Source organism: Drosophila rhopaloa, unplaced genomic scaffold (assembly GCF_018152115.1).
Source record: "Drosophila rhopaloa isolate 14029-0021.01 unplaced genomic scaffold, ASM1815211v1 contig_69, whole genome shotgun sequence".
Taxonomy (NCBI): Eukaryota; Metazoa; Arthropoda; class Insecta; order Diptera; family Drosophilidae; genus Drosophila; species Drosophila rhopaloa.
In genome coordinates this window covers 657534-685198 of record NW_025335166.1, presented here as the reverse complement: position 1 = coordinate 685198, position 27665 = coordinate 657534, and the positions used below count along the sequence as shown (strand labels likewise).

The window sequence follows — 27665 nt, the reverse complement described above, 5'->3', positions numbered from 1 at the left end:
ATAACTAGCAATAGGTTTTTGTTGACTACTTTTGGGCTTATGTAATGTTTAGTTTATCTGTAAACCGATTTTGGTCATTGAATGACTATTTTATTAGAAATAAAAATTTATAAAAGCTTTGATTTTAAAATAAAAGATACAGTTTCTGAAGTGCAATATTCAACCATGCACATTTTACGAACAGAGGAGAAATAATTTTATTTGTTTTGGTGCCTGATTTCAGTTTTCAAATCGACAGACTTACAAGACATTTATTTAAATAAAATATAAATTTTACTTTAAGGTGTAACAAACAATTTTTGTTGTACATTTTATGGTTTGAAAAAACCCGCCTCGAGGATACCGTTTGAAAATAACGCTTGATTGGTATTCAGATCAGGGTTCAAAACTGACACATCCGGTTTTTTCAATAAATTAAAATTATCAAAGTAATGATATCTAAATCTTGACATAAAAGATGTAGGAATCAGGAATAAACCAGAAGAGAAAGTAGGAAGAGAGAGACGGAGCGGTTGTCGCTTCTAATAAAGTATACCGAAAACGGGAGAGAATTGATAGAGTAGAAATCAAGAAGAGTCAGTCGGTGCCAAGACGTCAAGCGTTACGCATGCACAGAACTTTAAATTTGTTTGTTAACTCATTAAAGTTAAAACCTAAATAATTTGTTAATCGGATACCAAATAATAATAATCAATAAACATTATAATAAAACATCACTTCGTCGTCTTAAGAGTTGTTTGCATCACTGTGGAATTCCTGGGGCCACATAGATGTACAAAATTTGAAGTCAGTATTACGAAAAAATGTTTGGAAATGTACAATTTCAAAACAATATCACATAGAAGAATCATTTCAAAAAGTAATCAAAAAGTTTTTTAAATAAAACTATTTATTTCATTTTTTAACAAGAAAGGAAGCAAACTGTCGCAAGCCGAAGTTTATATACCCTTGCAGTTATTACAAATGGACTACATTTCGATTTCTATGCCTATATTACTAAAAACAATGTAGATTTTGCGCTGCATTTTGCAATCGTTTCTATGAAAGCTATATGATATTGTTGTTCGATTTTAATTTAATTCAAACCGTAATTCCATAATATTTAAATATCCAAATCCGAAAAACAAAAAAAAAAATTAAAAACGACAAAGTTATAAATTTTTTGAATTTTTATTCCGATTGTTTCTATGGGACATAGAGTTATAATCGCCCGATCTAGCTGGTTCCGATAGAAAGACAACTTTTGGGAAAGCTTTAGAAACGGACGGACGAACGGACGGCATCAAGAGGGAAACCAGATTCGATCATTCATAAAGTTTATTTTTTAATTGCATAAATTTTGAGTCTAACTATTCTAGAATGTGTCGTTCTAATTAGTTCCGATGCTATGAGCATGTCACGGTTGTTTTCCAATTCGTTTTTCTCGAAACTACCTTTTTCAACTTGCGGGCTTCCTAGCTAGAATAGTTGTTGACAAATCAAGCTGAAAATTCCTGCGAGTATTCTTTAATTAGTTATGAAGAATATTATTCGAAGTTATATTAATAAGTAAAAAACGTGGACAGAAGCTAACTTCGGCAAGCCGCAGTTTTAATACCCTTGCAGACTTAGCCGAAATTGCTAAAATTAAAAAATAGCAAAGGAGGTATACATAAATAAACTAGATTTTTATACTTTCATGTCAATAGCTTTAATACTGCAAAAATGTCATATAAAAATATAAAAAAGGGATATTTTCTCCGCCTTAACATTTTTTCCTACGGAAGCTTGAAGATATAGACGTTTGATCGGCAAGCGCTTTTACCCTGATCAAGATATGCTTAAATAAATAAGACTTGGAAAAATTTATGTCAATAGCTGAAAAACATTAAATTTGGACCGATTTCACCTTATTTTTCCTATTGGAGCTAGAGGATATAGACGTCCGATCGCCACGCGCTTTTACCCTGATCAAGGTATGCATAAAAAAATAAGATTTGGAAAGACTTTTGTCAATAGCTTTTACACTGCGCGAAATATCTTTCATTCTTGCAAGTTATATCCGATTGTTTCTATAGGAGCTATAGGATATAGACATCCGATCAAACTTGATCTGCGTACAAATGTTTTAGGATGATTGTGAAAGTTCCAGATCGCTAGCTATTAAACTGAGCTCGCAAACGGTATTGAAACAGACGGACAGACGGACGGACGGACGGACGGACGGACGGACAGACGGACAGACCAAAGACCAATATAATCTCTAAGATGCGTAACGCCCACACATTGGATTTGCCAAAGACCAATTATATTGGTTGGCCAAAAATAAAACCCTTAAAAAATCCCAACTTCCTAACTTTAAAAACACCAAAGTTATGGCATTTCCAATCGTTCAGTTATATGGCAGCCAACTTCGGCAAGCCGTAGTTTATATACCCTTGCAGTTATTACAAACCGACTACATTTTCCGTCTGTCCTTCTGTCTGTTAATACGCGAACTAGTCTCACAGTTTTAAAGATATCGAATTGAAAGGAAGATGGGATTTTTTACGACTATTAAGAATGCATCATGTGAATAATTTTGAATAATATAATTTACAGAATATTCTGCAAGGGTATATCAACTTCGGCTCCGCCCGAAGTTAGCTTTCCTTTCTTGTTAAATTGAAGTTTAGTTCAGATATCAGGAGGAAACTATGACTTTCATCGAGGAAGACATCGACAACAGGCACAAAAATGGTAGAAATATAAGCGGAATAGTGTTGCATTGCAAGCTCGGCCCAATTATTTGAGGTCCCGTTTTAAAATTTAGTGCCTAAAAACTTGTTTGATAAATGTCTTTTTTTGGGATATAATAACAAAAAATACAAGAGTAACTGTTCTTTTTCCAAAAAACGTTGACCTAGTTTGTAATCAGGTCCCTGAAATACCTGAATTCTAAAAATTAAAACTATGTTATCGGAGGTCTATGCTTTTTGTAAGCTTTTTCAAATTATAATAATTCTCTTTCAGTTAAACACACTCGAATTTCGGCCTCTTTAACTGGTTTCCCCTCTGCATTTAAAACATTTTGATAACCTGTTCGGTAATGTTTTTATAGGCTGTTGAATAGTAAGTGGCTGAAAAAATCTGACTGTTCATGAATATTGTGAGAGAGCGGCGAACAGCTACAGAGTTGGAACGTAACGCCGATATTAGGCACTTCAAATGGGTATACACATAAACAGAAAATATGATACATTGTGAGCGTAATAAAATTTAAGTTCAACAACGATGTTCAACTAATTAGAACAAATTTCATCTTCTCTTCATCTAAGAGGTACAGTAATACCGTTTGCCGATCCAATTGATATACATATGTTTTTGAATTTAGTCCAGTTTTACGTGGAGTATCTTAAAAATTGGATAACATTTTTAACATTTGTTGGTGAGCAAGTGCGTTATACACAAATTGACATAATTTGATCTTAAATCAATCTTACAGGTACATCAAATCATTGAAACTAATAATTAAATCATAAAGAGATTGAAAACGATTTTGAATGTTTAAAATTACAATGAAAAGGAAAACGGAAGCACTTTTAGAGAGTTTGGATCCAGAGAAGAGTTTAATATTGGCATTTTCCAAAGACGTATCTGAATACCAGTCTTTAACAAGAAAGGAAGCAAATAAAAGTTTTAAACACAAGCTAATCTATCACTTGATCGTAACACCAATACTCGATGAATAATTAGTCTGATACACTTTGTCAAAATGATAATGCCTTCTCTACCATCAACAATAAAGTTGTAATTAGAACCATTAACAGCAACAGTTACACATAGTTAAGAGATCTCAAAAGCTTATTTCTCAGATCATAAATTCGAATTCCCAGTCAAGGGGGATGTTACTTTTTCTGTTTAGTTCTCAACTTTTCCGTTTAATGAATCCGAACTTTTTGATAGTCTAGAAAATCTTCAAGTTGTAATATTCTAAATTTGCTTGAAATACATAGGTTGGCAAAAGTATTACCAATTCCAATTTTTAAATGGACAGTAAAACTCATAAGTATGCAAGAAAAAGTTCTTCCTTAGCAAAAAGAATCATGTTGGTCGGCTGAGCCTCGCTAAGAAACACATTTCCAAGCCCTCTGACTTCTGAAACTAGATTCTTTTCACAAAGGAGTCGACACTTAAAATATTTGGATCTGTACTTATATTAAATTGAAAAATGGTATTTTTATACCCTTGCAGAGGGTATTATAATTTTGGTCAAAAGTGTGCAACGCAGTGAAGGAGACATCTCCGACCCTATAAAGTATATATATTCTTGATCAGGATCACCTCCTGAGTTGATATAGCCATGTCCGTCTGTCCGTCTGTCCGTCTGTCTGTTTCTACGCAAACTAGTCTCTCAGTTTTAAAGCTATCGAGTTCAAACTTTGCACACACCCTTCTTTTCTTTGCACGCAGTATATATGTCGGGGCGGGGGGGTCGGCCGACTATATTCTATAGCTGCCATATAACTGATTGATCGGAAATGCCATAACTTTGGTGTTTGTAAAGTTAGGAAGTTGGAATTTTCTATGGGTTTTACATTTGGCCAATAAATCCGACCTACCAAATTTCATAAGGATCGGCCGACTATATCCTATAGCTGCCATATAACTGATTGATCGGAAATGCCATAACTTTGGTGTTTGTTAAGTTAGGAAGTTGGGATTTTCTATGGGTTTTATATTTGGCCAATAAATCCGACCTACCAAATTTCATAAGGATCAGCCGACTATATCCTATAGCCGCCATATAACTGATTGATCGGAATAACTTTGGTGTTTGTTAAGTTAGGAAGTTGGGATTTTTTATGAGTATTAAGAATGCATCATATGAATAATTTTGGAGAATATAATTTACAGAGTATTCTGCAAGGGTATATCAACTTCGGCTCCGCCCGAAGTTAGCTTTCCTTTCTTGTTTTTGTAGCTTTTAAAATTTCTTATGATGGAAACCGGAAATTATAGTTTCGTTTCCAAGAATTTTTTTTATCCTATAATCAGACGGCGAAATCTCTCGGCAGAATTGTTAGCAAGATAAATCCCATTCGATTTATTTTAAAAAACAATATAAATAAAAAACTTAAATGTGACTACTTGTCCTAAAGCTGCGAGGGTATAACCAGTTCGTCGTGCTGCAGTTTTCTTCTTTTCTCGTTAATTACAAAATCGTTGTAACTTATAGAGTACATTTTAGTTATACGAGGCATGATGGAAAAAGTGTAAGGTGGTCTCGTCAGCTGCCGACTCGTTCGTTTTAAGTCCGTTAACGCTCAGTTTGTGCTTACTACGTTTTGCTGACGACACCTTATAATTATATCATCATGATTCGGGGTGTGATCCGCTATTTCTTCCCACAAGTGCGGCTAAATCGCTTATATGACTGGCACAAAATTAATGGTGTCACTGTTGGTGTCTGGGTTATATTACCGATGTTTGTTTATAGTGGCAGCTAGTCGAGAATGTCAAGTTTGAAAACGGCAGGTAGCATCCAGCTATCGCTTTGAGTAATCGGTACTTTGATAAAACTTATTAAAGAACGCAGCCCCAATCTTGATGTACTATATAATGGCAGTCATATACGGTTTATGATGGGCAGAGCTTTAAGTGACGCTCTCAGACGTATTTTAGCTATTGGCGCGGGTGGAAGTTTCTGCCGGGCTTAACCGATTATTGAAATTTGACGAGGCGCGGTTTTTCTTCTTCCAGGTGGAAAAGAAATTGTTTTACATATCAAGTACGCGAACACGACAAGATGAGCGCCGAGCAAAAAGGTGAATGAATTAACAATCCCAAAACCGTGACTAATCCAATAAAAATATTAATATACATAAACAAAATATTTTAATAAGAGAACAGAAAATATGGCACAAAAGAAACAACAACGCAACAAACCTAATTGTTATCAAAGAAATAATAAAGTCAGTGTTTTATAATTTTTGAAAAAATTGGAATTAAAGTATTTAAAATTATTAGAGTGGAATTTTATTTTATTTCATCTAGTTTATAAAAAATAAATAAATGTACAAGAAGGTGTTCAGTTAAAACAAGAGAGAACGCTATAGTCTTATACCCTTGCAGAGGGTATTATAATTTTGGTCAAAAGTGTGGAACGTAGTGAAGGAGAAATCTCCGACCCTATAAAGTATATATATTCTTGATCAGGATCACCTCCTGAGTTGATATAGCCATGTCCGTCTGTCCGTCTGTCCGTCTGTCTGTCCGTCTGTCTGTCCGTCTGTCTGTTTCTACGCGAACTAGTCTCTCAGTTTTAAAGATATCGAATTGAAACTTTGCATACACCCTTCTTTCCTTTGCACGCAGTATATAAGTCGGAACGGCCGGGATCGGCCGACTATATTCTATAGCTGCCATATAACTGATTGATCGGAAATGCAATATCTTTGGTGTTTGTAAAGTTAGGAAGTTGGGATTTTCTATGGGTTTTATATTTGGCCAAACAATCTGACCTACCAAATTTCATAAGGATCGGCCGACTATATCCTATAGCTGCCATATAACTGATTGATCGGAAATGCCATAACTTTGGTGTTTGTAAAGTTAGAAAGTTGGGATTTTCTATGGGCTTTATTTTTGGCCAATCAATCCGACCTACCAAATTTCATAAGGATCGGCCGACTATATCTTATAGCTGCCATATAACTGAACGATTGGAAATGCTATAACTTTGGTGTTTTTAAAGTTAGGAAGTTGGGACTTTTTATGAGTATTAAGAATGCATCATATGAATAATTTTGGAGAATATAATTTACAGAATATTCTGCAAGGGTATATCAACTTCGGCTCCGCCCGAAGTTAGCTTTCCTTTCTTGTTTAATAATAAACTAGAAAGGAAGCAAACTTTGGCTTGCCGAAGTTTATAACCTTGAAGTTATTACAAAATTACAAGACTAAGACTACATTTCGATTTCTTTGCCTATATTACTAAAAACAATGAAGCTACATACATATGTCGACTTCGAGTTGCGTTTTGCCATCGTTTCTATGGCAGCTATAAGATATTGTTGTCCGATTTTGACAAAACTAAAAGCGTAATTCTGATATAGTAAGTAATTAATATATCTCATATTAATATTTATTTATTTAAATAAAAAAAAATAAAAATGCAACCAACCCAGTAGAAGGTACTAAAGCATAGTACTCAGATCGAAAAACAAAGTAACTATTGGAAAAAATCGAAAAACAAAGTAACTATTGGAAAAAATATAAATTGTGTTGTTTTATTTGTTTGTACACCGGCAGAATAGTCAAGGTACTTGAGAATATACTTTTAGGGTCCTTCTGCAAATAAGTTTTTTGAGTTTCAACAGTTTGTCAAAAATTTAAGGGGTAAAATTTTTTCGCTGGGGAACTTGTTTTTCGATCTGAGTACTAGGTTTTAGCTTCGAGAAAGTCTCTCAGTAGAGCTTTGGCAGAGGCATGGGCAGAACAAATGAAACCTCGGTATAGATTCTTACTTTATAAATACATGCATATGCTACCGTCCTTGAGAGTTCTTTGGATTTGTCAAATAAACTGGTCAATGTTGTCGCTGAAGGTATATTAGTAGTATGAACAACATTCGAAGCCGTCAATTATAATCATATATAAATGCACAAATAGGAAATTCGAAAATACATAATACATACACATTTGCTATTTCAATGTTGGTATTGTAGGTTTGGATGCCGAAAATCGGCATATCGCTATCTCTCGTGGCATATTTTCAGATGCATTTTTTGAACTTTACTTAATTCCAATACCCAACGTTGCAATAGGTCTTAAAAGTGTTGCAAAATGGCAAATATGAAACAATTGAACTGTTCACGACTAAATCATCAAGGGTTTGACGCCGATACAGTGGATTACCATTGTTGCCAGGTGTCCGCCGTTATTTTCTGTGAATATAGTTTGAATAGAATGCCGTCGACAATACAAGGTGATAGGGGATTTATGACTCCACACAGTCCATGAATCGTATTTGTAAATGCAACATTTTATAGGTCTAGCTCGGTAATCGAGAAGCAGCAATTAAACAATTTCTATCCATTTTGAAGTACAGGTAAAAATAAAAAAGATAACATATGTCACTACTTTTGCGCAAATGCATATGACGCGGATTACCTTTGTATGTAGGTAACCGGCAGAATAGTTAATCGATCAATATTAGCTGCATTTTCTTCACTACTTATATCCAATTATAAGCAGTTTGGCTTGGTCCAACCAAACGTAGCTTTAGTTCTCTATTTTAATACTTAAACTATAATACCCTCTGCAAGGGTATAATAAGAAGCTTTTTTATTTGGGCAATTAAGCCAAAATTAGCCGCACAATCTTAGTGAACTATATAAATTAGCTGACATTGTGCGAGCATTTAGGGATTTTTCAGGAAACAACAGGGAATGTTCATCTTGCTAGAAAAGCAGATAGAAATGACAATTTCTAAACGAATTTAGCAAAGTAAAAACGGGGAACGAAAAGTTATACCATTTTTTATTGGCACATTCTCGAATTCGAATCAGATTCAAACACATTAAGGGTACAATAATATAACAGATCAAAATAATGCACCAATGAAATTGGTCTTACACACACTCAAAATTGTTCGCGCCTAAAAGCAACAATACAATAAAAAATATTAGGAGCAATTATAGATGTCAAAAATAATACATTAGTTCCAATTGGCCACATAAATGCAAATGGACCAGTAACATGACCGAATCAAAAAAAAATGATTATAAAAACCTTGTCCACTAATTGGCACACACAACGAAAGTAGTATTATCCAATATTATTCCAGTTTACGAAAAACACTACCCATGCCCAGCTACACTGGGCATGAGGTAGAAAAAGCAACAAACTAAATGTTAGAAGATGGTTCACATATAATGCGGCAGTCTGGGAAGTACCGAAACAGACCGGTCAGTCCGAAGAAAAAAATTATTCATTATATAACTTAACGTCGCCACTATTTTCGGTTAATTATTGCACATCTAGGAAAAACCAAGTATTATATTATAGTTTTTTAAAAAGCGAAGTAGACCACGGTCAAGACCAAGAGAATGTTTTTCCAAACCTACAAAATGAAAAATTACACTTTTTCCAAAAACGAAGTAAATATTCGGTGGAGTCAAGTAAAACAGCAACAAAATAAAGGCAAGATTGACCATAAAATTAGACAAAGAAGCATCAAATGCGATCAATGTTTTCTATAGATGCGGTTTTGGAACGAAACCATTTTTATGGTGTATACTGTCAAAAACAGAGGTCTATAACGCCACAAATGAGAGAAATGCTAGTCATTGTATCTTTATCTTTCAAGAGTAGTTATATACACAGATCATCAGACCCTGAGTTTTTAAATAATGTCAATAATTATACCGCAAAACTAAAATGTTGGAGAGACTTAATTGGCGAATTAATCACGAAATTAATCCCCAAATAGCTACCGTGAAAGTACTCACTCAGTTCCACAGCGACTATTTATATCGACGAAAGCTCATCGCACAACCTCTTATATTTCGTAGAAGCTCCAATTAATGTTTAATGTAATGGGAAATATACAAAATATTTATCCCACTTATCCCTCCAAATCCAAATTGACGACGTATCTTCGGAATTGCTACAGAACAAAAAAATCACCCTTGACAAAGCGCATAGACATGCAAAAAAATGTAAAATACGAATTACAAAAAAAATGTATTTTTTTTTCACATGCCCAAAAAATTCAACTAACTTTTATCCCTAAACATCCACGTGAAATAATTTATATCGACATCTATATCTCTGAAAAACGCAGGGCTAGACAAGCTTTTAAAATACCCCCAAGTTGAAAATGTAGAGGGAAAACTGAATGCGCCCTACTGCACTGTATGCACAATTCATAACATGCCAGAAAACATAAAAAATAAACGAGAGGAAATCAAACAAAAATCAAACAAATAAAAAACTAGCTGACCTAGAATACAATAGCCAGGACGGAAAGCAACCGAAACATTTCGAACTTGTAAAGTTTAAGAATATTTTTAAGAAAGACGAAGTAGCAGAAAGAAAATACTACTATTAAAACACAAACCGGAAAAGTAAAATGCATAAAAATAATATAAGATTTTTGTATACTATTTCTACCAACCTGGGGATAACCACGGTCCTTGACCGTTCACAACTCATTTCACTTTTAGATACCTAAAAAAAATCATTTAAATTGTTCCATCTAACCCCCTACACCTCTTGTACAATGTAAAACCATTTGAAGCCGAACACAAAAAGGACCAAAAAGAGAAAAGTTTAGAAACTAAGAATAATGAGCAACTAGAGAATAACAACAGAAAAGTGGTAAAATAAATTAATTTAGTAATGTTACAATATTAAACGGTAACGAAAGCTCAGAAAAAAAAGAAAACATAAAGGCAATATTTTATGAAATACAAAATAAAACCATTGAACTAGACAACCTCCGAATATTTTATACTCAACTGCCAGCATAAAAAACGAATATGTACTAGACCTCTTACCTTTACAGACGCGTTTAAGGCAGAAAAAGCGCATATGTACGATCTTACCTTAACAGTCGCAAAAAGGAAAGCTATTACATAAAATACAATTCGGGCGGAGCCGAAGTTGATATACCCTTGCTTTTCCGATCGTTCAGTTATATGGCAGCCATAGGATATAGTAGCCCGATCCTTATTTGATAGGTCGGATTTATTGGCTAAAAATAAAACCCATAGAAAATTCCAACTTCCTAACTAAGTTAGGATGGCATTTCCAATCGTTATATGGCAGCTATAGGATATAGTCGGCCGATCCCGGCCGTTCCGACTTCCATATATACTGCGTGCAAAGGAACGAAGGGTGTGGGCAAAGTTTCAATTCGATATTTTAAAACTGAGAGACTAGTTTGCGTAGAAACAGACAGACGGACATGCTTATATCAACTCAGGACGCGATCCTGATCAAGAATATATATTTACTTTATAGAGATGTCTCCTTCACTGCGTTGCACACTTTTGATCAAAATTATAATACCCTCTGCTAGGGTATAAAGATAGAGTATCGCCACACGCGCAGAAATCTTTACAACAATATATCAGCACCGTGATTGCACAACCAAACGAAGTAACTGACCCTAAGCAAAAAGTCAGAGCCATGAGCTTAACAAACGCGGGAAAAAGCTATACTCAATTATTATGTGGCAAAATAAAATATTCTTACATCAAACTCAACAAGAAAGGAAGCAAACTTCGGCAAGCCGGAGTTTATATACCCTTGCAGTTGTTACAAATTGACTACATTTCGATTTCTATGCCTATATTACTAAAAACAATGAAGCTATCTCGATTTTCCGCTTTTCCGCATTTTGCCATCATTTCCATGGCAGCTATATGATATTGTTGTCCGATTGTAATTTAATTAAAACCGTAATTCCATAATATTTAAATATTACCAAATCCCAAAGAACAAAAAAATAATTAAAAGCAACAAAGTTATATTTTTTTGAATTCTTCTTTTCCGATTGTTCCTATGGGATCTATATGATATATTCGCCCGATCCGTCTCGTTCCGACTTATATATTGTACTACCTGCAATAGAAAGTCAACTTTTGGAAAAGGTTCAAGCAGGTAGCTTCAAAACTGAGGGACTAGTTTGCGTAGAAACGGACGGACGGACAGATGGACGGACATACGGACGGACAGATGGACGGACGGACAGACGGAGGGACGGAAAGACGGTCATTGCTAGATCGACTCTCCTGGTGATGCTGATCAAGAATATATATACTTTATAGGGTCGGAAATTCAATGCCTCCTTCGCTGCATTCTTGACTATAAGTATATATTATATAATCTTGACTAACATCACCTACAGAGTCTATAAACTATAATACCTTCTGCAAGGTTATACAAATTATAGCTTCGTTGTTTTTTTAACTTATACGGACATAGTCAGTTAAATTGTTTAATTTAAAGAAATAGTAAATATATGGCATCTGAATGGAAAAATGGCGTGAGCAGAATTCTAATTCTAATCAGATTACTAATCCGAAACCAAAAACTTTCCACTAGTTAGAGAAAATCGTGCTAAAGGTCTGAAATATTTTGCTTTTATATCCTTCTAAGGCTTAATAACAACGAAGCAAATCATACATTCAACAATTGACTTTTGTAATGAACAAATAATCCTTGACCGGACTTCCTTGTTCAACATTAAATTCAAAGTATCATTTAAGCTGACTAAAGTAGGATAACGTAGGGATTCGTTGTTAGAACCCTAAAATTGAAACGTGATACTGTTACTCTTTCTACTCTTAGGACCTGTAATCGGCATCCGCCACCTGCAGGCCCTACTGCTGTTCCTGGCCATCGTCGTGAACTACACAGCCCGGCTCAGCGTGAGTGTGGCCGTGGTGGCCATGACGGATGCAGAAACTACCAATCCGGACTTTCCGGTGAGTGCGATTCGCTAGGCGCCTGCCACGCTCAGAACTCACCGAAATCCCGCCTGCAGGAGTACGAGTGGACCAATGGGCAGAAGTCGTACGTCCTCTCCAGCTTCTACTGGGGCTACATCGTCACCCAGTTCCCGGCCGGCTTTCTAGTTCGTCTCTTCGGAGTCAAGGCCATGTTGCTGATCCCGACGCTAGCCACGGCCATCCTCAGCGGTCTCACGCCCTACTGTGTGTCCTGGGGCGGCTGGCAGGCCTTCTGCACCATCCGCATCGTGGAGGGCCTCTTCCAGGGCCTGATATTTCCGAGCATACACGAGCACCTGGCAAAGTGGTCTCCGCCTGAGGATCGCAACCGGCTGGGCGCCTTCGCGTACTCGGGAGCCGACTGCGGGTCGGTGCTGGCCATGGCCAGTAGCGGTCTGATTGCGAACGGGTCCATGGGCTGGCCGGGAATCTTCTATGTGTCGGCGGGCACCTGCGGGCTGTGGTGCCTTCTCTGGGTGGCACTTGGCGCGAACAATGCGCCCAGCTCGCGGCTGATCGGGACTCGGGAAAGGGAGCACATCGAGCGCTCGATGAAGCGGGCCGATGGCTTCCACGCCCAAAACATACCCGTCCCGTGGCGGGCCATCTGGACATCGGTGCCCTTCTACGCACTGCTGATCGTGCGAAGCGCCCAGGGATGGGCCAACTCCACAATGCAGCTGCAGACACCCTCCTACATGCACGGCGTTCTGGAGATGGACATCAAAAGTAACGCGCTCTACTCGGCCCTGCCCTTCCTAGCCATGTGGGGCATGACCTATGTGTACCTGGTCTTCGCGGATGTGGCCATGTCGCGGCATTGGATGTCCCTGACCACGCTGCGCAAGTCAATTAACACCGTTTCCTACTGGGGACCGGCGGCAGCGCTGATCGGGATAGGGTTCCTGGATAAGAGCCAGGCCAGTCTGGCCATCGCCCTGATGACAATCAACGCTGGATTAAACGCCGGCTCCGGCATCGGCAGCATCCTGACCATTATAGACATGTCGCCCAACCACTCAGGCATGCTGATGGCCATTGCGAACGGCATTGGCAATATCTTTCCGCTTCTAACGCCGCTGTTAGTGGGCGTTATTGTCACCGACCAAGTAAGTACCAAGTATAAACGACTTCATTTTGATTTATATGCATCTGCCCGGGAATAAAAACGAAAAAATAAAGAACAAGAAAGGAAGCAAACTTCGGCAAGCCGAAGCTTATACACCCTTTCAGTTATCACAAAACGACAAAACAATGAAGCTATGTCGATTTTGCGCTACAATTTGCCAATGTTTATATGACAGCTATATGATATTGTTGTCCGATTTTGACTATAAAAAAACTATTTTGAAAAAAGCGATAGTTTTAATTCCATAGTTTAAATAATAATATATATAATTTAATATATATAATATATATATAATAATATAATAATAATTACTATATATCGCAAAGGAATATTTTGATAAATAGAAAAACTGCAAAATACATTTTTTTTTAATTTTTTGATTTTCTTATGGGAGCTTTATAATATAGATGTCCGATTTTAATTTAATTAAACCCGTAATTCCATAATATTTAAATATCCCCAAATCCCAATTTAAAACAAAATACCTTGACGAAAGCAAAAAGTTACCAAAACATATTAAAAAGCTTAGTTATTGAGTGCAAAATAGTGTCTAAGCGTTTAATGTTAATGACGGTGTCCGAGACCTATAAGTATTCAAAAAATATTTTCCAAGCAAAGAGGTAGGCTTATTAGGCTTTTGTCCAGTTGGCCAATAAAATGCTGCAAAATATGTGTGTTTGCATGTTGCATGCAATGTTGGCTCGAAAATGATTCCATCTTTTCCAGAGAATACATTCTGAAAGAAGTTTGCTGCGATTATCGGAATTAATATTGCATGACATGCAATTGTAAGAAGTGTTAAACATATTTAAAAGATGAATTAGTTTTCTCAAATACAACTTTAGCTGTATCTGATTTAATAATTGATATGGAAGCTAAGCTATAATAGTTTAGGGGACCCACGTTTGTGTAAAAAGTGCCCAGCAAAAATGTTTTGGGGAAACAAAATTTTAATTAGAGCCATTTGAGAATATTCGGTTTGCAATTATAGTAAACATAAAGTCTGCTGAGCTCTATTGAAATTAAAAAAAAATTTATTGTAATAAATATAAATATGTATATATAAATATAAACAAGAAAAAGGCGAAGTAACCCAAAGAAATTATATTCCCAAAATATTAGTGAATACTTAAAAAACCCAACTCCAGCTTAAAACCACAAAGTAGGCATTTCCAATCGTCAGTTAAGGCAGCATAGGAATAGTCGGCCTTAAAATTTTGTAGGTGGGATTGATTCGCCAAATAAAAACCCATAGAAAACCCAACTTCCTAGTTGGTATGGCATTCCGATCCCGTCCGTTCCGACTTAAGAGAAGGTTCAATTGATATCTTAAAAACTGAGAACTAGTTCGCGTATAAAAAACAAAAAACATGGCTATATCAACTCAGGAGGTGATCCTGATCAAGAATATATATACTTTATAGGTCGGAGATGTCTCCTTCACTGCGTTGCACACATTTGACCAAAATTATAATACCCTCTGCAAGGGTATACAAAAAATATTTCTTTGTTCGGATGGCAGCACAATTGAAAAATAAATATATATTCACAAATATTTTGAAACCAATTGAATGTGTAAATGCTGAATGGATGGTTTTGCCTGTTGTCTCACGGAAAGGGCACTGTTGACCGAGTTGGAGCCGTAATTAAAACAAATGTGTGACAAATAACAACATCAAAAAACCTTGTGTTACCAGATGCACTTTCTTTTTTATCAATGTTCAGAAATCCTAAATGGAGTTACAATTTATTTAAGTCACCTGCACTAATTGAAAGTTTGTCATTATAAGTTAGATGCGAAATAGGAGGATGGGAAAAGCTACCTGTATGTGCCAGATTGGATTGGTTACAATGGCTAACAAACGGACTCGGCTAGGATTAGTATATAGTCTGAGACCAGCGAGGGAACCCCTGTCGCGGACGGTGAAAGACCAATGGACCAGGCAAACCCCTTCGCAAAAAGCACAGCGATGGCCAGATCGCCAACGGTGCAGGCGCAGCATAAGGTTGAACAGCAGCCAAAACAAGCGGAGGCAATCACGTCCCTGGAGGACATTATTGCGAAAATAGGCCTCGCCGTGAATGGCCTCTCCCTTCTGTTTAAGGACCACAGGGTCGTCAAACAGCCGATGCGCGATCTCCTAACAGAGCTGGTAGAGCTGCATAAAACGGCAGTGGCCTCCATCAAGCAGGAGGAAGCCACAGGATAGGAGTGCAGGGAAAGTGCCACGCAAACCACACCGAGAGCCGAACAGCGAGACAAGCTGTGTGGAAAAGAAAGGATAGTAGCGACACCAAAAAGGGCAAGAGAGCCAGCAGCAGGCCAAAAAAGTACGCCACCAATGAAGAGGGTACATCGGGAACGGATACATGAGAAGCGACACGAAGATTTCCAGCAAGTAGCCGACAGAAACCCTAAGGGAAATTCCAAAAGGCAGCTCAGGGCCAGACCAGACGCCATCGTGGTTGCAAGAGTCGGGGAGATTACCTACGCGGAACTTCTCAAGGCCATTAAAGGAGACTCCAGGTTAAAACACGTCAGTGGGGACGTACAGACCATCCGTAAGACGGCCAAGGGAGATCTTTTGCTGCAGCTGAAGAAGTCTCCAGACCACAGCGCGGAGGAGGTTAAAAAGGCAGTCGGAAACGCTCTCGGGGTTAAAGCAGTTGTAAGGGCCCTGACCGAGCAAACCAGACTTGAGGTCATGGACTTAGACGAAGTCACAACCAAGGAGGAGATAGTGGAGGCTCTAAACAGTAAGCTAGGCGATACCCCTCTTTCGGAGGAGGCCGTAAAGTCGCTGAGAGCCACCAGAAACGGCCTGCAGATAGCCACACTAATGTTGCCAACACCCACAGCGAACAAGCTGGTAAACTTGGGGAAAATAAGGATTGGATGGGTGATCTGCCGGATTAAACCCATTTTTTCGCCAAAACGCTGCTATAAGTGTCTCGCGTTCGGCCATATCTCGTCGAACTGCACGGAAAAAACGGATTTGCGCGGAGCATGTTTCAAGTGTGGTGGAAAAGACCACGAGGCCAGAAGCTGCAATAGGGACCCACATTGCCTACTCTGCGCGCAGAAAAGAGATCTTCCAACAAACCACGCGTCTGGGAGCTTTAAATGCCCAGCGTATGTCGAGGCGGTAAAATCTCAACAAAGATGCTAAGGGTCATGCAGCTAAACCTCAACCACTGCAGGGTGGCCCAGGACCTTCTCACCCAAACAATTTCCGAGCTCAAAATAGACCTGGCAATTCTGAGCGAACCCTTTAAAGCAATTAGATCCAACACGTGGGTCACGGATCAATTGGGAAAAGCAGCAATCTGGACATGTGGGCAACCGGCCCAACATCTAGCATGCGTGAAAGCATCAAAAGGCTACGTAAGGGCGAAGCTAAAAGACCTTTGGATTTTTAGCTGCTACTTTCCACCCAGCTGGACACTAGAGGAGTTTAGCGAGACGATAGACAGCCTGGCAATCGACATAAGAGCACACTCGCCTGCGATTGTTGCCGGGGACTTCAATGCGTGGTCAACGGAGTGGGAGTCAGCCTCAACAAACGCCAGAGGAAGAGTGGTCACTGAGACGTTCGCATCGCTGGACGTTCTCCTACAAAACAGGGGTTCTACCCCTACATTTAGGAGAGCGGGAGCGCAGTCCATAATCGACCTCACCTACTTAAGCGCAAGCTTGGCGGCGACGGCGACCTGGGAAATTAGCGAGACCTACACGGCGAGCGACCATAGTGCAATTATAAGCACCATCCGCATGAGAAGAACCGCCACACCGACAATTACTCGAGGACACTACAAAGAAAATACGCTCGACATACCAGCATTTAGAGCAGCCCTGGAAGGGATGGAATTAGCGGAAAACGAACGGGCATTGATGGCAAAGGTCAAGGAAGCCTGCGACGCCAGCATGCAGCGCAGTAAAAGCTTCAAGGGGCGCAAGCCAGTCTACTGGTGGAACCAAGCGATCGAGGAGGCACGCCGCGAATGCATAAGCGCTAGGAGAGCCTACCATAGGGCCCGCGGAACCGAAGCCTTCCATATACTCAGGGAAGTTTTCACCCAAAAGAGGAAGATCCTAAAGCGGAAAATAAAAAGCAGCAAAAGGCGGTGCTTCCTGCAATGAAGCAGAAAACGACTTGTGGGGAAAGGCCTACAAGGTGGTAATGAAAAAAACCAACGCCGTTAAAAACGTGACCCCAACAGGCTCCGAGAAACTGGGAGAGATTATAAGGCACCTTTTCCCAGCGCAGGAAACGAGGCAAGCGGAAGCGTTTGGTGTCCCGGACCACCAGATACCGCCGGTTACCCTACAGGAGCTGGTCAACATAGCCCAGAAGGTACCAAACAACAAGGCACCCGGGCCAGATGGGATCCCAAATCGGGCACTCAAACTTGCCATCAGCATGTACCCGAGCACCTTTGCCAGTGCATACACTAAGTGCCTGGCCCAAGCCTGCTTCCCAGAACGGTGGAAACAGCAAAAGCTGGTGCTTATTCCAAAGCCAGGAAAAGACAAGGATGAACCGTCGGCTTATAGGCCCATTTGCCTTCTAGACACGGCCGGCAAAAGGTGGCTGGGAGGAAACAAACAATACTGTTTGGTGGCAACTCTGGACATCAAAAACGGCTTCAACTCGGCATCCTGGAGCAGAATAATGGCCTCACTCGGGATGCTGAACATCCCAAAGTACTTGCAGGCGATCGTTAGCGACTACCTGAGCGACAGGTGGCTCCACTATGACACGGACGAAGGACCTCAGCGCTACAAAATCACAGGAGGAGTGCCAAAAGGGTCCGTCTTAGGCCCATTATTGTGGAACACCATGTACGATGGTATCCTGCGACTAAACTTCCAGCAGGGCGTAAACGTTGTTGGCTTCGCGGACGACGTCGCGGTCATAGTGGTCAAAAAGTCCATAGCTGAGGTAGAAAGCTCTACAAACGCAGCAATCAGTATGATAAGTGAGTGGCTACAAATCGTAGGACTTGAACTGGCTGAGCAGAAAACCGAGGCGGTACTCATCAGCAGCAGGAAAAAAGTGAAAACGGCACGAATCACTGTGGGCGGAGCCCAAGTGGAGACGAAAAGGGCTATAAAATACCTAGGTGTCATGCTGGACACCAGGCTGTCCTACAGGGAGCACCTGCAGGCGACTCATAAGAGGGCTCACGGAGTCACGATGGCAGTGTCCCGAATGATGCTTAACCATAGAGGCCCAAAATCCACGAGCAGGAAGCTACTATTTAACGTAGCAAAGTCGTCCATCATGTATGCAGCACCAATATGGGCCGAGGCGACAACAAAAAAGAGCTACATAAAGGGTATAGAGTCGGACTACAGAATAGGAGCTCTTAGGGTAGCCTCCGCCTTCCGCACGGTCGCTACAGAGGCCATTCTGGTCATCAGTGGTATAACACCAGTCGAGCTCGCAGTTGTTGAGGCCAAGGAGAACTTTGAAGCGAGAAAATTAGCTGACACACAGGCGGACCACCGCTTGGCAAAACTAAGGTCAAGAACAAAGTCCCTTGAAAACTGGCAGCAAAGATGGGATAGGGCAGAAACCGGCCGGTGGACGCACCGACTCATCCCCAATATAGCGGCTTGGGTAAACAGACCACACGGCGAACTAACGTTCCATCTGACACAGGTGCTGAGCGGACATGGATGCTTTAAGGAGTATTTACATCGCTTCGGACACGAGACAAGCCAAATCTGCGATACCTGCGGAACAGTGGAAAATGCCGAACACGCACTAACCACATGTGTCAGGTTCGGAGAAGAGCGCCGAAGAGCTGAACAAATCCTGGGGACCCCGATCACGGTGGAGGGACTTGTTCCTAGTATGCTGGAGAGTCAGGATAACTGGACAGCTGTATGCAGTCTCGCTGCGGAAGTCACGACGGAACTGAGGCGGCTGGAACGCATAAGGAACGAGAGGTCCTAAACAGGCCAGCCAGCCTTGCGAAGCAATGCTTCACGGCAGTCCCGCAAGTCTGGATATCATATGTATATTTATTTATTTTGTCTATATATGTAATTTATGAATAAAAAAAAAAAAATAGTATATTAATTTAAACAAATGGATTTTTGAACATTAATGATTTCATTAAGTTTATCACATAAAATTAATATATTTGTTGTTTATTATTGAAGATATTTTGTCTGAAAGTCTAAAATTATTGTTAAATATAAAAAATGTATCGCATATATAACAAAAAATTTAGTACATCTACATATAACTTCGAAAGTACTTTTGGTGTTTTGATAGATATTGACATATTTTCTGACATTTTGTGATTTGTGGACGTTAGAGTGGGCCAGCCAAAATTTTGAAATAAACTTGCGCTGCGTAAGAAAATTATTATTTATTTCCAATCGTAGCTGTTCGAGTGTAACCCCTTATTTGGCCTTCCGAGTCGAAAAATGTACACTCCATTTTTATTTAGAACCTTCTTGCTGAATCCCTGATCCTGATCCAGAAAATATATATACTTAAATTCAAACAGTTTGGAAAAAGGCTAATATGACTCTTCAAAAAGAGAATCTTTCTTTGTCCGTGCATATGTCAGCGAGCTGGAATTCATTAAAGGAATCATGAACAAGAAATATTATTTAGACATTATTCAAAGAAACCCAAAACAATTCCCGAAAACATGATTGACATAAATGAATACGACAATGACCCCAAACAAACGGCTCATTATGTGCGTATGTGGATCGTATATTACGTAAAACACACTTTGCGCATCCGCCCCAATCTCCAGATTAAAATTCTCATCAGACATTTATGGAATTTATAGAATTGGACAGGAGTCTTATAAAGCGCACTGTAAAAACAAAAGTTGAGTTGGAGGTGACACTAAAATATATTATTTAAAAGGCATTTTTATTATAGTTTTTTATTATTCAGGCTTCTTACCTTATATTTTAATATCAACCCACAAATGTTGCTGTTGCTGCTCATGGCCAAATATATTATATATAGTATATAATAGTACATAGAATTTCACTTCCCCTTACACACCTAAATTAAACAATTTAAATCAAAAATATTTTACACAACATTTACAAAATTTGTCACATTTTTTCGGGCTACGCTTCTTTTAGTAGTGAAGGTCGAAAAGTTGGCTAGTGTGCGCAAATCAAAAATGGGTAATCTAAACAATACAAATATTTTGTTAGGTTTTTTGTTGAAAATATTAGTATATGCACCCCTGTATATTTTATTCTTCTTTGGTTTTTTGCACGAAAGTAACTGTGCGTTCTTTTATTACTCTTCTTTAAGTAATTGTTCTGCCTGCGTGCAGCATTTTTTCGTTTAAGCCTAGTATCCTGATCGACAAACGATTACGCTAGCGTAAAAACTTTAATCTTTCCAGTGTGACCAAAAATTTGAGAGTTCATCAGATTTAAGCGTGCTACGGTCGTACTGTCAATCAGCTGGGTTTGTTGACAAGCAGTTAAAATTCAAATATCGTATTTGCGGGAAAGAGCCTTTAAAAGATATTATCAAATACCTTGGCAAGACAAGTCTGCAGGTGTACAAAGAAATTAAAAAACAATACAATTTAAATTTAACAGTTGTTTTTTTTAATTTACTGATAATTATTTGCTAATTTAAAGTTCATAGCTGCACTTTTATTGTGTTTTTTTCGTACATTCTTGACCTAAAAAACACTTTGCTCTGACAACAGGCACCTCAGATAGTATTAATGTTATTTTTCCTCACATGTAAACACCTGCAATCGACTTTTGTGAGTTTTTTGAGTTTTTCCCTCCATTTCTTATAATGTTCAGTGAGAAGCGCACGCCAAAAGATTAAATTTTTTAATCTTTTCGCTAGGGTTCACCCAAAACTCATTTCCGCAGACTGGCAACGCTATGGAATTTTCTGGTATTTTTTTCGTCGATCAGGAGACCGACGTGAAAAAAAGGCCCGACGAAAAGTGAACGCCAGCTGTTTGCCTCTCGCTCTCTCTCATGACTGGCGTACGGTTTTCGTCGATCAGGATACTAGGCTTTAGTCTCTAATAAATCGTCAAACCGAATATTTTTATACCCTTGCAGAGGGTATTATAATTTTGGTCAAAAGTGTGCAACGCAGTGAAGGAGACATCTCCGACCCTATAAAGTATATATATTCTTGATCAGGATCACCTTCTGAGTTGATATAGCCATGTCCGTCTGTCCGTCTGTCCGTCTGTCCGTCTGTCCGTCTGTCCGTCTGTCTGTCCGTCTGTCTGTTTCTACGCGAACTAGTCTCTCAGTTTTAAAGATATCGAATTCAAACTTTGCACACACCCTTCTTTCCTTTGCACGCAGTATATAAGTCGGAACGGCCGGGATCGGCCGGCTATATCCTATAGCTGCCATATAACTGATTGATCGGAAATGCCATAACTTTGGTGTTTGTCAAGTTAGGAAGTTGGGATTTTCTATGGGTTTTATATTTGGCCAATCAATCCGACATACCAAATTTCATAAGGATCGGCCGACTATATCCTATAGCTGCCATATAACTGATTGATCGGAAATGCCATAACTTTGGTGTTTGTAAAGTTAGGAAGTTGGGATTTTCTATGGGTGTTATATTTGGCCAGCCAATCCGACCTACCAAATTTCATAAGGATCGGCCGACTATATCCTATAGCTGCCATATAACTGAACGATTGGAAATGCCATAACTTTGGTGTTTTTAAAGTTAGGAAGTTGGGATTTTTTATGAGTATTAAGAATGCATAATATGAATAATTTTGGAGAATATAATTTACAGAGTATTCTGCAAGGGTATATCAACTTCGGCTCCGCCCGAAGTTAGCTTTCCTTTCTTGTTTTTTTTTTTTTTTTTTTTACATAATGTGAATTATAGTGACCACAGGAAAAAAGGACCAAAAGTTCAAATTATCAATTTGAATTCGGCGATCTCTTAGTGCTGGCAGCTTTACAGCACGAGCATCAGCACCAGCGCTGCTTTAGCGCAGGCAGCTTTTGTCCTGCACCAGCAGCTGTGTTTATGTTTATGTTTTTGAGTGCAATAAATTGACTAGAAATATTAAACATACATACTTATATTGGCTAAACACATACATTCTTAAATAGTATTATGTATTTTAAAGTCTAGATGTTTGCACAACACGAGTAACGGGTATAGCGAATAGCTTTCTTTGAAAGGTGTTATCTTTGCCGGGCAATTGCAACTGTGTACAATGTAAATACATACATATGTATATGCTTACATACATACACACATACGCCATTGCTTGACTCAGACCTCCAATTTGGCTAACTAGATTTGATTTGCATAGTTCTTGGGATATAGTTCGGTATTGACAAATGAAAGCCATCGCAATTTCCTTTAATAGAAATCCTTATCGAGAATTAACGTCGACTCTGTTGAGAACCTTGGCCAGCTGTTCCAAAGTCATCCGTTAAATGGCGCCATGAAAGGCGGAAATGTAGGCGCTAGCCAGGCTTAAGCGTTTAATGTGTTTTTGGGCGTTAGAGTGGGCATGGCAAACTTTTTATTAGGCCAATCGATATTTATTGACGAAACAAATACATATCAATTTAAATTTTCACAATATCATAAAAACTGTGGCCACAGCATGTGGCTTGTGGGCGTCAGAGGGGGCGTGGCACCATTTTGAAACAAACTTGCGCTGCGTAGGAACTCCTTAAATCTACATGCAAAATGCCAATCTTCTAGCTTTTATAGTTTCCGAGATCTCAGCGTTCATACGGACAGACAGACGGACAGACGGACATGGCTAGATCGACTCGGCTAGTGATCCTGAACAAGAATATATATAGTTATAGGGTCGGAAACGCTTCCTTCTACCTGTTACATACTTTCGCACGAATACAATATTCCCTTTTACTCTACGAGTAACAGGTATAATAAAATTAAAAAACTTTTGTTTTAAAATTTTTTCCAATTATTCATCTCGAGCCGGAAAAACTTCAAAATAAAATAATCATCAAACAAACAAAATTTAATAAAAAAAAATATATTTACAGCACAACCCATGTACATTTTTAATGCAAAGTAGTCCAGGAGATATTTCTAGATCACGTCCGTCTGTCCGTCGGTCCATCCGTCGTCCGTCCATCTATTTGTTAACTAACTAGTCTCTGAGTTTAAAAGCGTATAGATGAAACGAATTGGAAAAATAAATCATACCAAATAACGTATATTGATATACTCCAAGATATAGTCTTAAAACTTCTTTGTTTTTAGCGGATACATCAGAACTTAATCGTTTTTATACCCTCGCAGAGGGTATTATAATTTTGCTCAAACGTGTGCAACGCAGTGAAGGAGACATCTCCGACCCTATAAAGTATATATATTCTTGATCAGGATCGCCTCCTGAGTTGATATAAGCATGTCCACCTGTCCGTCCGTCCCTCCATCCGTCTGTCTGTTTCTACGCGAACTAGTCTCTCTCTTGAGATTTTCCAATCAATTTCATAAGATTCGGCCGACTATATCCTACAGCTGTCATATAATAGAACGATTGGAAATGCCAAAACTTTGGTGTTTTTAAAGATTTTTATGAGTATTAAGAATGCATCATATGAATAGTTTTGGAGAAAAGCTGCAGAAGTATATAAAGTTTTTTGATTATTTTCTAGTTTTTATTACATTGAAAAGGAATAAAATATTAATTCATTCTAATCTAAAATAAAGTTAATACAGTTTTAAATATGTCAGACTAAGAAGAATATGTATATGTTTTTAAAAATAAATAATAAGTTTAATAAAAATTAATATTTGCATTACTTAAGGGGTTATCCGGGTCTTGAAGCACGAAAAAAAGCCTATTTTGGTGAATTTTTTTAAAAGGTTTTTTTAAAGGTTTAAGGTTTTTAAGGTTTGACCAACATTGTGTAAAAATTTGAACCAAAAATTTAAAAAATTGAGCCGTTGAGGCAGACCACATAAAAAATTGTGTCCTTGCGGTAGGCAAAATATCTCTGTCAATTTTTATCTGGAATCAAAAAACCAAAGTTATTCTGATAGTGTATGTGTCTGGCTTGTCCTCTACGAGCCATTTTTTTTAAATTAAAAATTTAATTTTTTGTAGCGCTTTTCATAAAAAGTGTAATTTTTACGTAAATTACGTTTAAAGTGCCGCATCTGCTCGACGCCAGAGCCCGAATTGCCAGTTGTGACTCATTCGTACGCTGGGCTTTAAATTTCTCCCATTCCTACAGTTTTGCTTCGATCGACTTGAAATTTTCGGATAACATTCCTGACACTTTGTACTATTATATAAAAAAAGTTTGAAAAACATGAATTTTTTGAAGTGTCAAGACCCGGATAACCCCTTAAACTATTGAAATCTCTAGCTGTTCTCGCTAGGAAAACAACTGCAGCTCGCGTATGTATTACTTATATAATTGCAATATAATTGTTTTACTTAGTGCTTATAAGTGAATTATAGAGAATTATGATCATACATATATTTGTGCACTATTTCTCTATAATTCACTTATAAGCACTAAGTAAAACAATTATATTACATTACTACAAAATACATTGTGTCACAGTATTAAAATCGTTATAATTTTTATTGCGGGTAAATTAAAATATTGTATTAGCAGTGCAGCGAGAGGAGCACTTCAGGAGCAAATAGAAGCACCCCCAGACCGAACTTTGTAGTTCTGAAAAGTCGGCAACCTTTAGCTGTGCGCCCCGTTTTTATACCCTTGCAGAGGGTATTATAATTTTGGTCAAAAGTATGCAACGCAGTGAAGGAGACATCTCCGACCCTATAAAGTACATATATTCTTGATCAGGATCACGTCCTAAGTTGATATAGCCGTCAGTCCGTCTGTGCGTCTGTCTGTTTCTACGCAAACTAGTCTCTCAGTTTTAAAGCTATCGAATTGAAACTTTGCACACACCCTTCTTTCCTTTGCAAGCAGTATATGTGTCGGAACGGTCGGGATCGGCCGACTATATCCCATAGCTGACATATAACTGATTGATCGGAAATGCAATAACTTTGGTGTTTGTAAAGTTGGGAAGTTGGGATTTTCTATGGGTTTTATATTTGGCCAATCAATCCGACCAACCAAATTTCATTAGGATCGGCCGACTATATCCTATAGCTGCAATATAACTGATTGATCGGAAATGCTATAACTTTAGTGTTTGTAAAGTTAGGAAGTTGGGATTTTCTATGGGTTTTATATTTGGCCAATCAATCCGACCAACCAAATTTCATTAGGATCGGCCGACTATATCCTATAGCTGCCATATAACTGAACGATTGGAAATGCCATAACTTTGGTGTTTGTTAAGTTAGGAAGTTGGGATTTTCTATGGGTTTTTTTTGGCCAATCAATCTGACCTACCAAACTTCATAAGGATCGGCCGACTATATCCTATAGCTGCCATATAACTGAACGATTGGAAAGGCCATAACTTTGGTGTTTTTAAAGTTAGGAAGTTGGGATTTTTATGAGTATTAAGAATGCATCATATGAATAATTTTGGAGAATATAATTTACAGAGTATTCTGCAGGGTATATGAACTTCGTCGGCGCCGCCCGAAGTTAGCTTTCCTTTCTTGTTTAATATCACATTTAATATTATTTATTTCATCCTCGAAAGAGTCAAATATTCGGCGCTTCGAGTTGGAAAATATAAACTGCATTTTCATTTATATAAGAATAATAACAATAATTTTAAAAATATATGCTTCTTCTTAGATTTAATTCACTCAAACACAACTAATTTGAGAAATAAAGGAAATAATTAGGGAGTGTCACCAAAATTTAAATTCGCTTAAAAATTGTAATAACATTATCGGGATATAAATACAAATTTTAACCGATGAAATTTCCCAATCTTCATTTGTCATTGGCTAATTTATAGCTAAATAACCGACTTTCAAATTACACATACGATATTGCTACATACCTATCGAATCTTTTTTAACTATATCCCCAATAATTAAATAACCACAATTATCTTTAATTACGCAGGGTTCGCGTAGCCAGTGGCAGATTGTGTTTGGCATGACAGCCGTGGTTTTCTTCTTCGGGAACCTGGTTTACCTCATTTGGGGCACTTCTGAACAGCAGGTCTGGGATGCCGAGGACTTTCTATCGCCCCGGGACTCGGAGTGCATACCAAATGGCCCCCAAATGGATCTCAAGCCCATGGCGGGTACACAGGCCAAAGCAGATATAAAAACAACATGATTAGCGTCAGGAAACTCGGAGATTGCTGGCAACGAGTCGTATGCGAAATAAGTGCGGAATGAAAAGTTGATTTGGCCAGCGCTGATTAAACTCGTATTGGGCCAGCGTTTGCCATTTTAATTAAAAATTCTTAAAATGTCCGCAGCGCCCTTGTATTTTAATTTCTTGTTTGTACGCATTTCTTTTGCTGGCCGCGGAAATTTAATAGAAAATTCTTGCTATTTCTTTGAATGAATTCATTTTCTATTTCTGCCCGCATTTGCATGCGACCAGCACAGCAGAGTAGATGGAAGCAGTGGAGGGCAAGCCTACACTCATCGCCCACAGAACCGCCTTGGAATTTGGAAAACGCAGTGAAAAACCAACAAAAGTGTATGCTATAATTTTTTTAAATATATTTTGACACGTGAGAAATATGTTTTATAGCTAAAAATATATTATTAATTTATTGACAACTTTTTCTGTTGCAGTTAAATGATAACGATTAAACTATTCTGAACATTTTCCATTAATTAAAAAGTATAGTTGAAATTGTAAGTTTAAGCAAAATATAACGAAATATAAAATAAGAAAACTATAGGGCGTGCTCCGATTTTTATTTTCACAATTTCTTAATTTATCTGTTTTACTTTTTAAAACAAAAAAAGGGTGCCTTTTCTACATTAAATCGGATCCTTTAAGGGTCATCCCTTAATAGATGTCCCCGTGATTTATTTACTTTTATTAGACACCTCCACATGAGCGACCTTCTTTTGTAAGACAACTTTCATTAGACAACACCTCCAAGTTAGCAAATATTTGACATCCACCAAAACCA

The 27665-nt window shown here is 38.3% G+C and overlaps 1 protein-coding gene across 3 annotated transcripts; it reads left to right on the top strand.

Moving 5' to 3' along the window:
• The first annotated feature begins 594 nt into the window (after window positions 1-594).
• Window positions 595-26988, top strand: LOC108038387 (putative inorganic phosphate cotransporter). Of its 3 annotated transcripts, XM_044461777.1 has the most exons (5): window positions 595-786; window positions 5722-5786; window positions 12325-12461; window positions 12521-13594; window positions 26630-26988. In XM_044461777.1, the coding sequence occupies exons 2-5, from the start codon at window positions 5768-5770 to the stop codon at window positions 26846-26848; spliced, it is 1449 nt and encodes a 482-aa protein (XP_044317712.1). In that variant the 5' UTR covers window positions 595-786; window positions 5722-5767; the 3' UTR covers window positions 26849-26988. The 3 variants fall into 3 exon arrangements, with proteins under 3 accessions (XP_044317712.1, XP_044317713.1, XP_044317711.1); XM_044461778.1 differs by lacking the exon at window positions 5722-5786; XM_044461776.1 differs by lacking the exon at window positions 595-786 and having other exon boundaries at window positions 5435-5786.
• The last annotated feature ends 677 nt before the right edge of the window (window positions 26989-27665 follow it).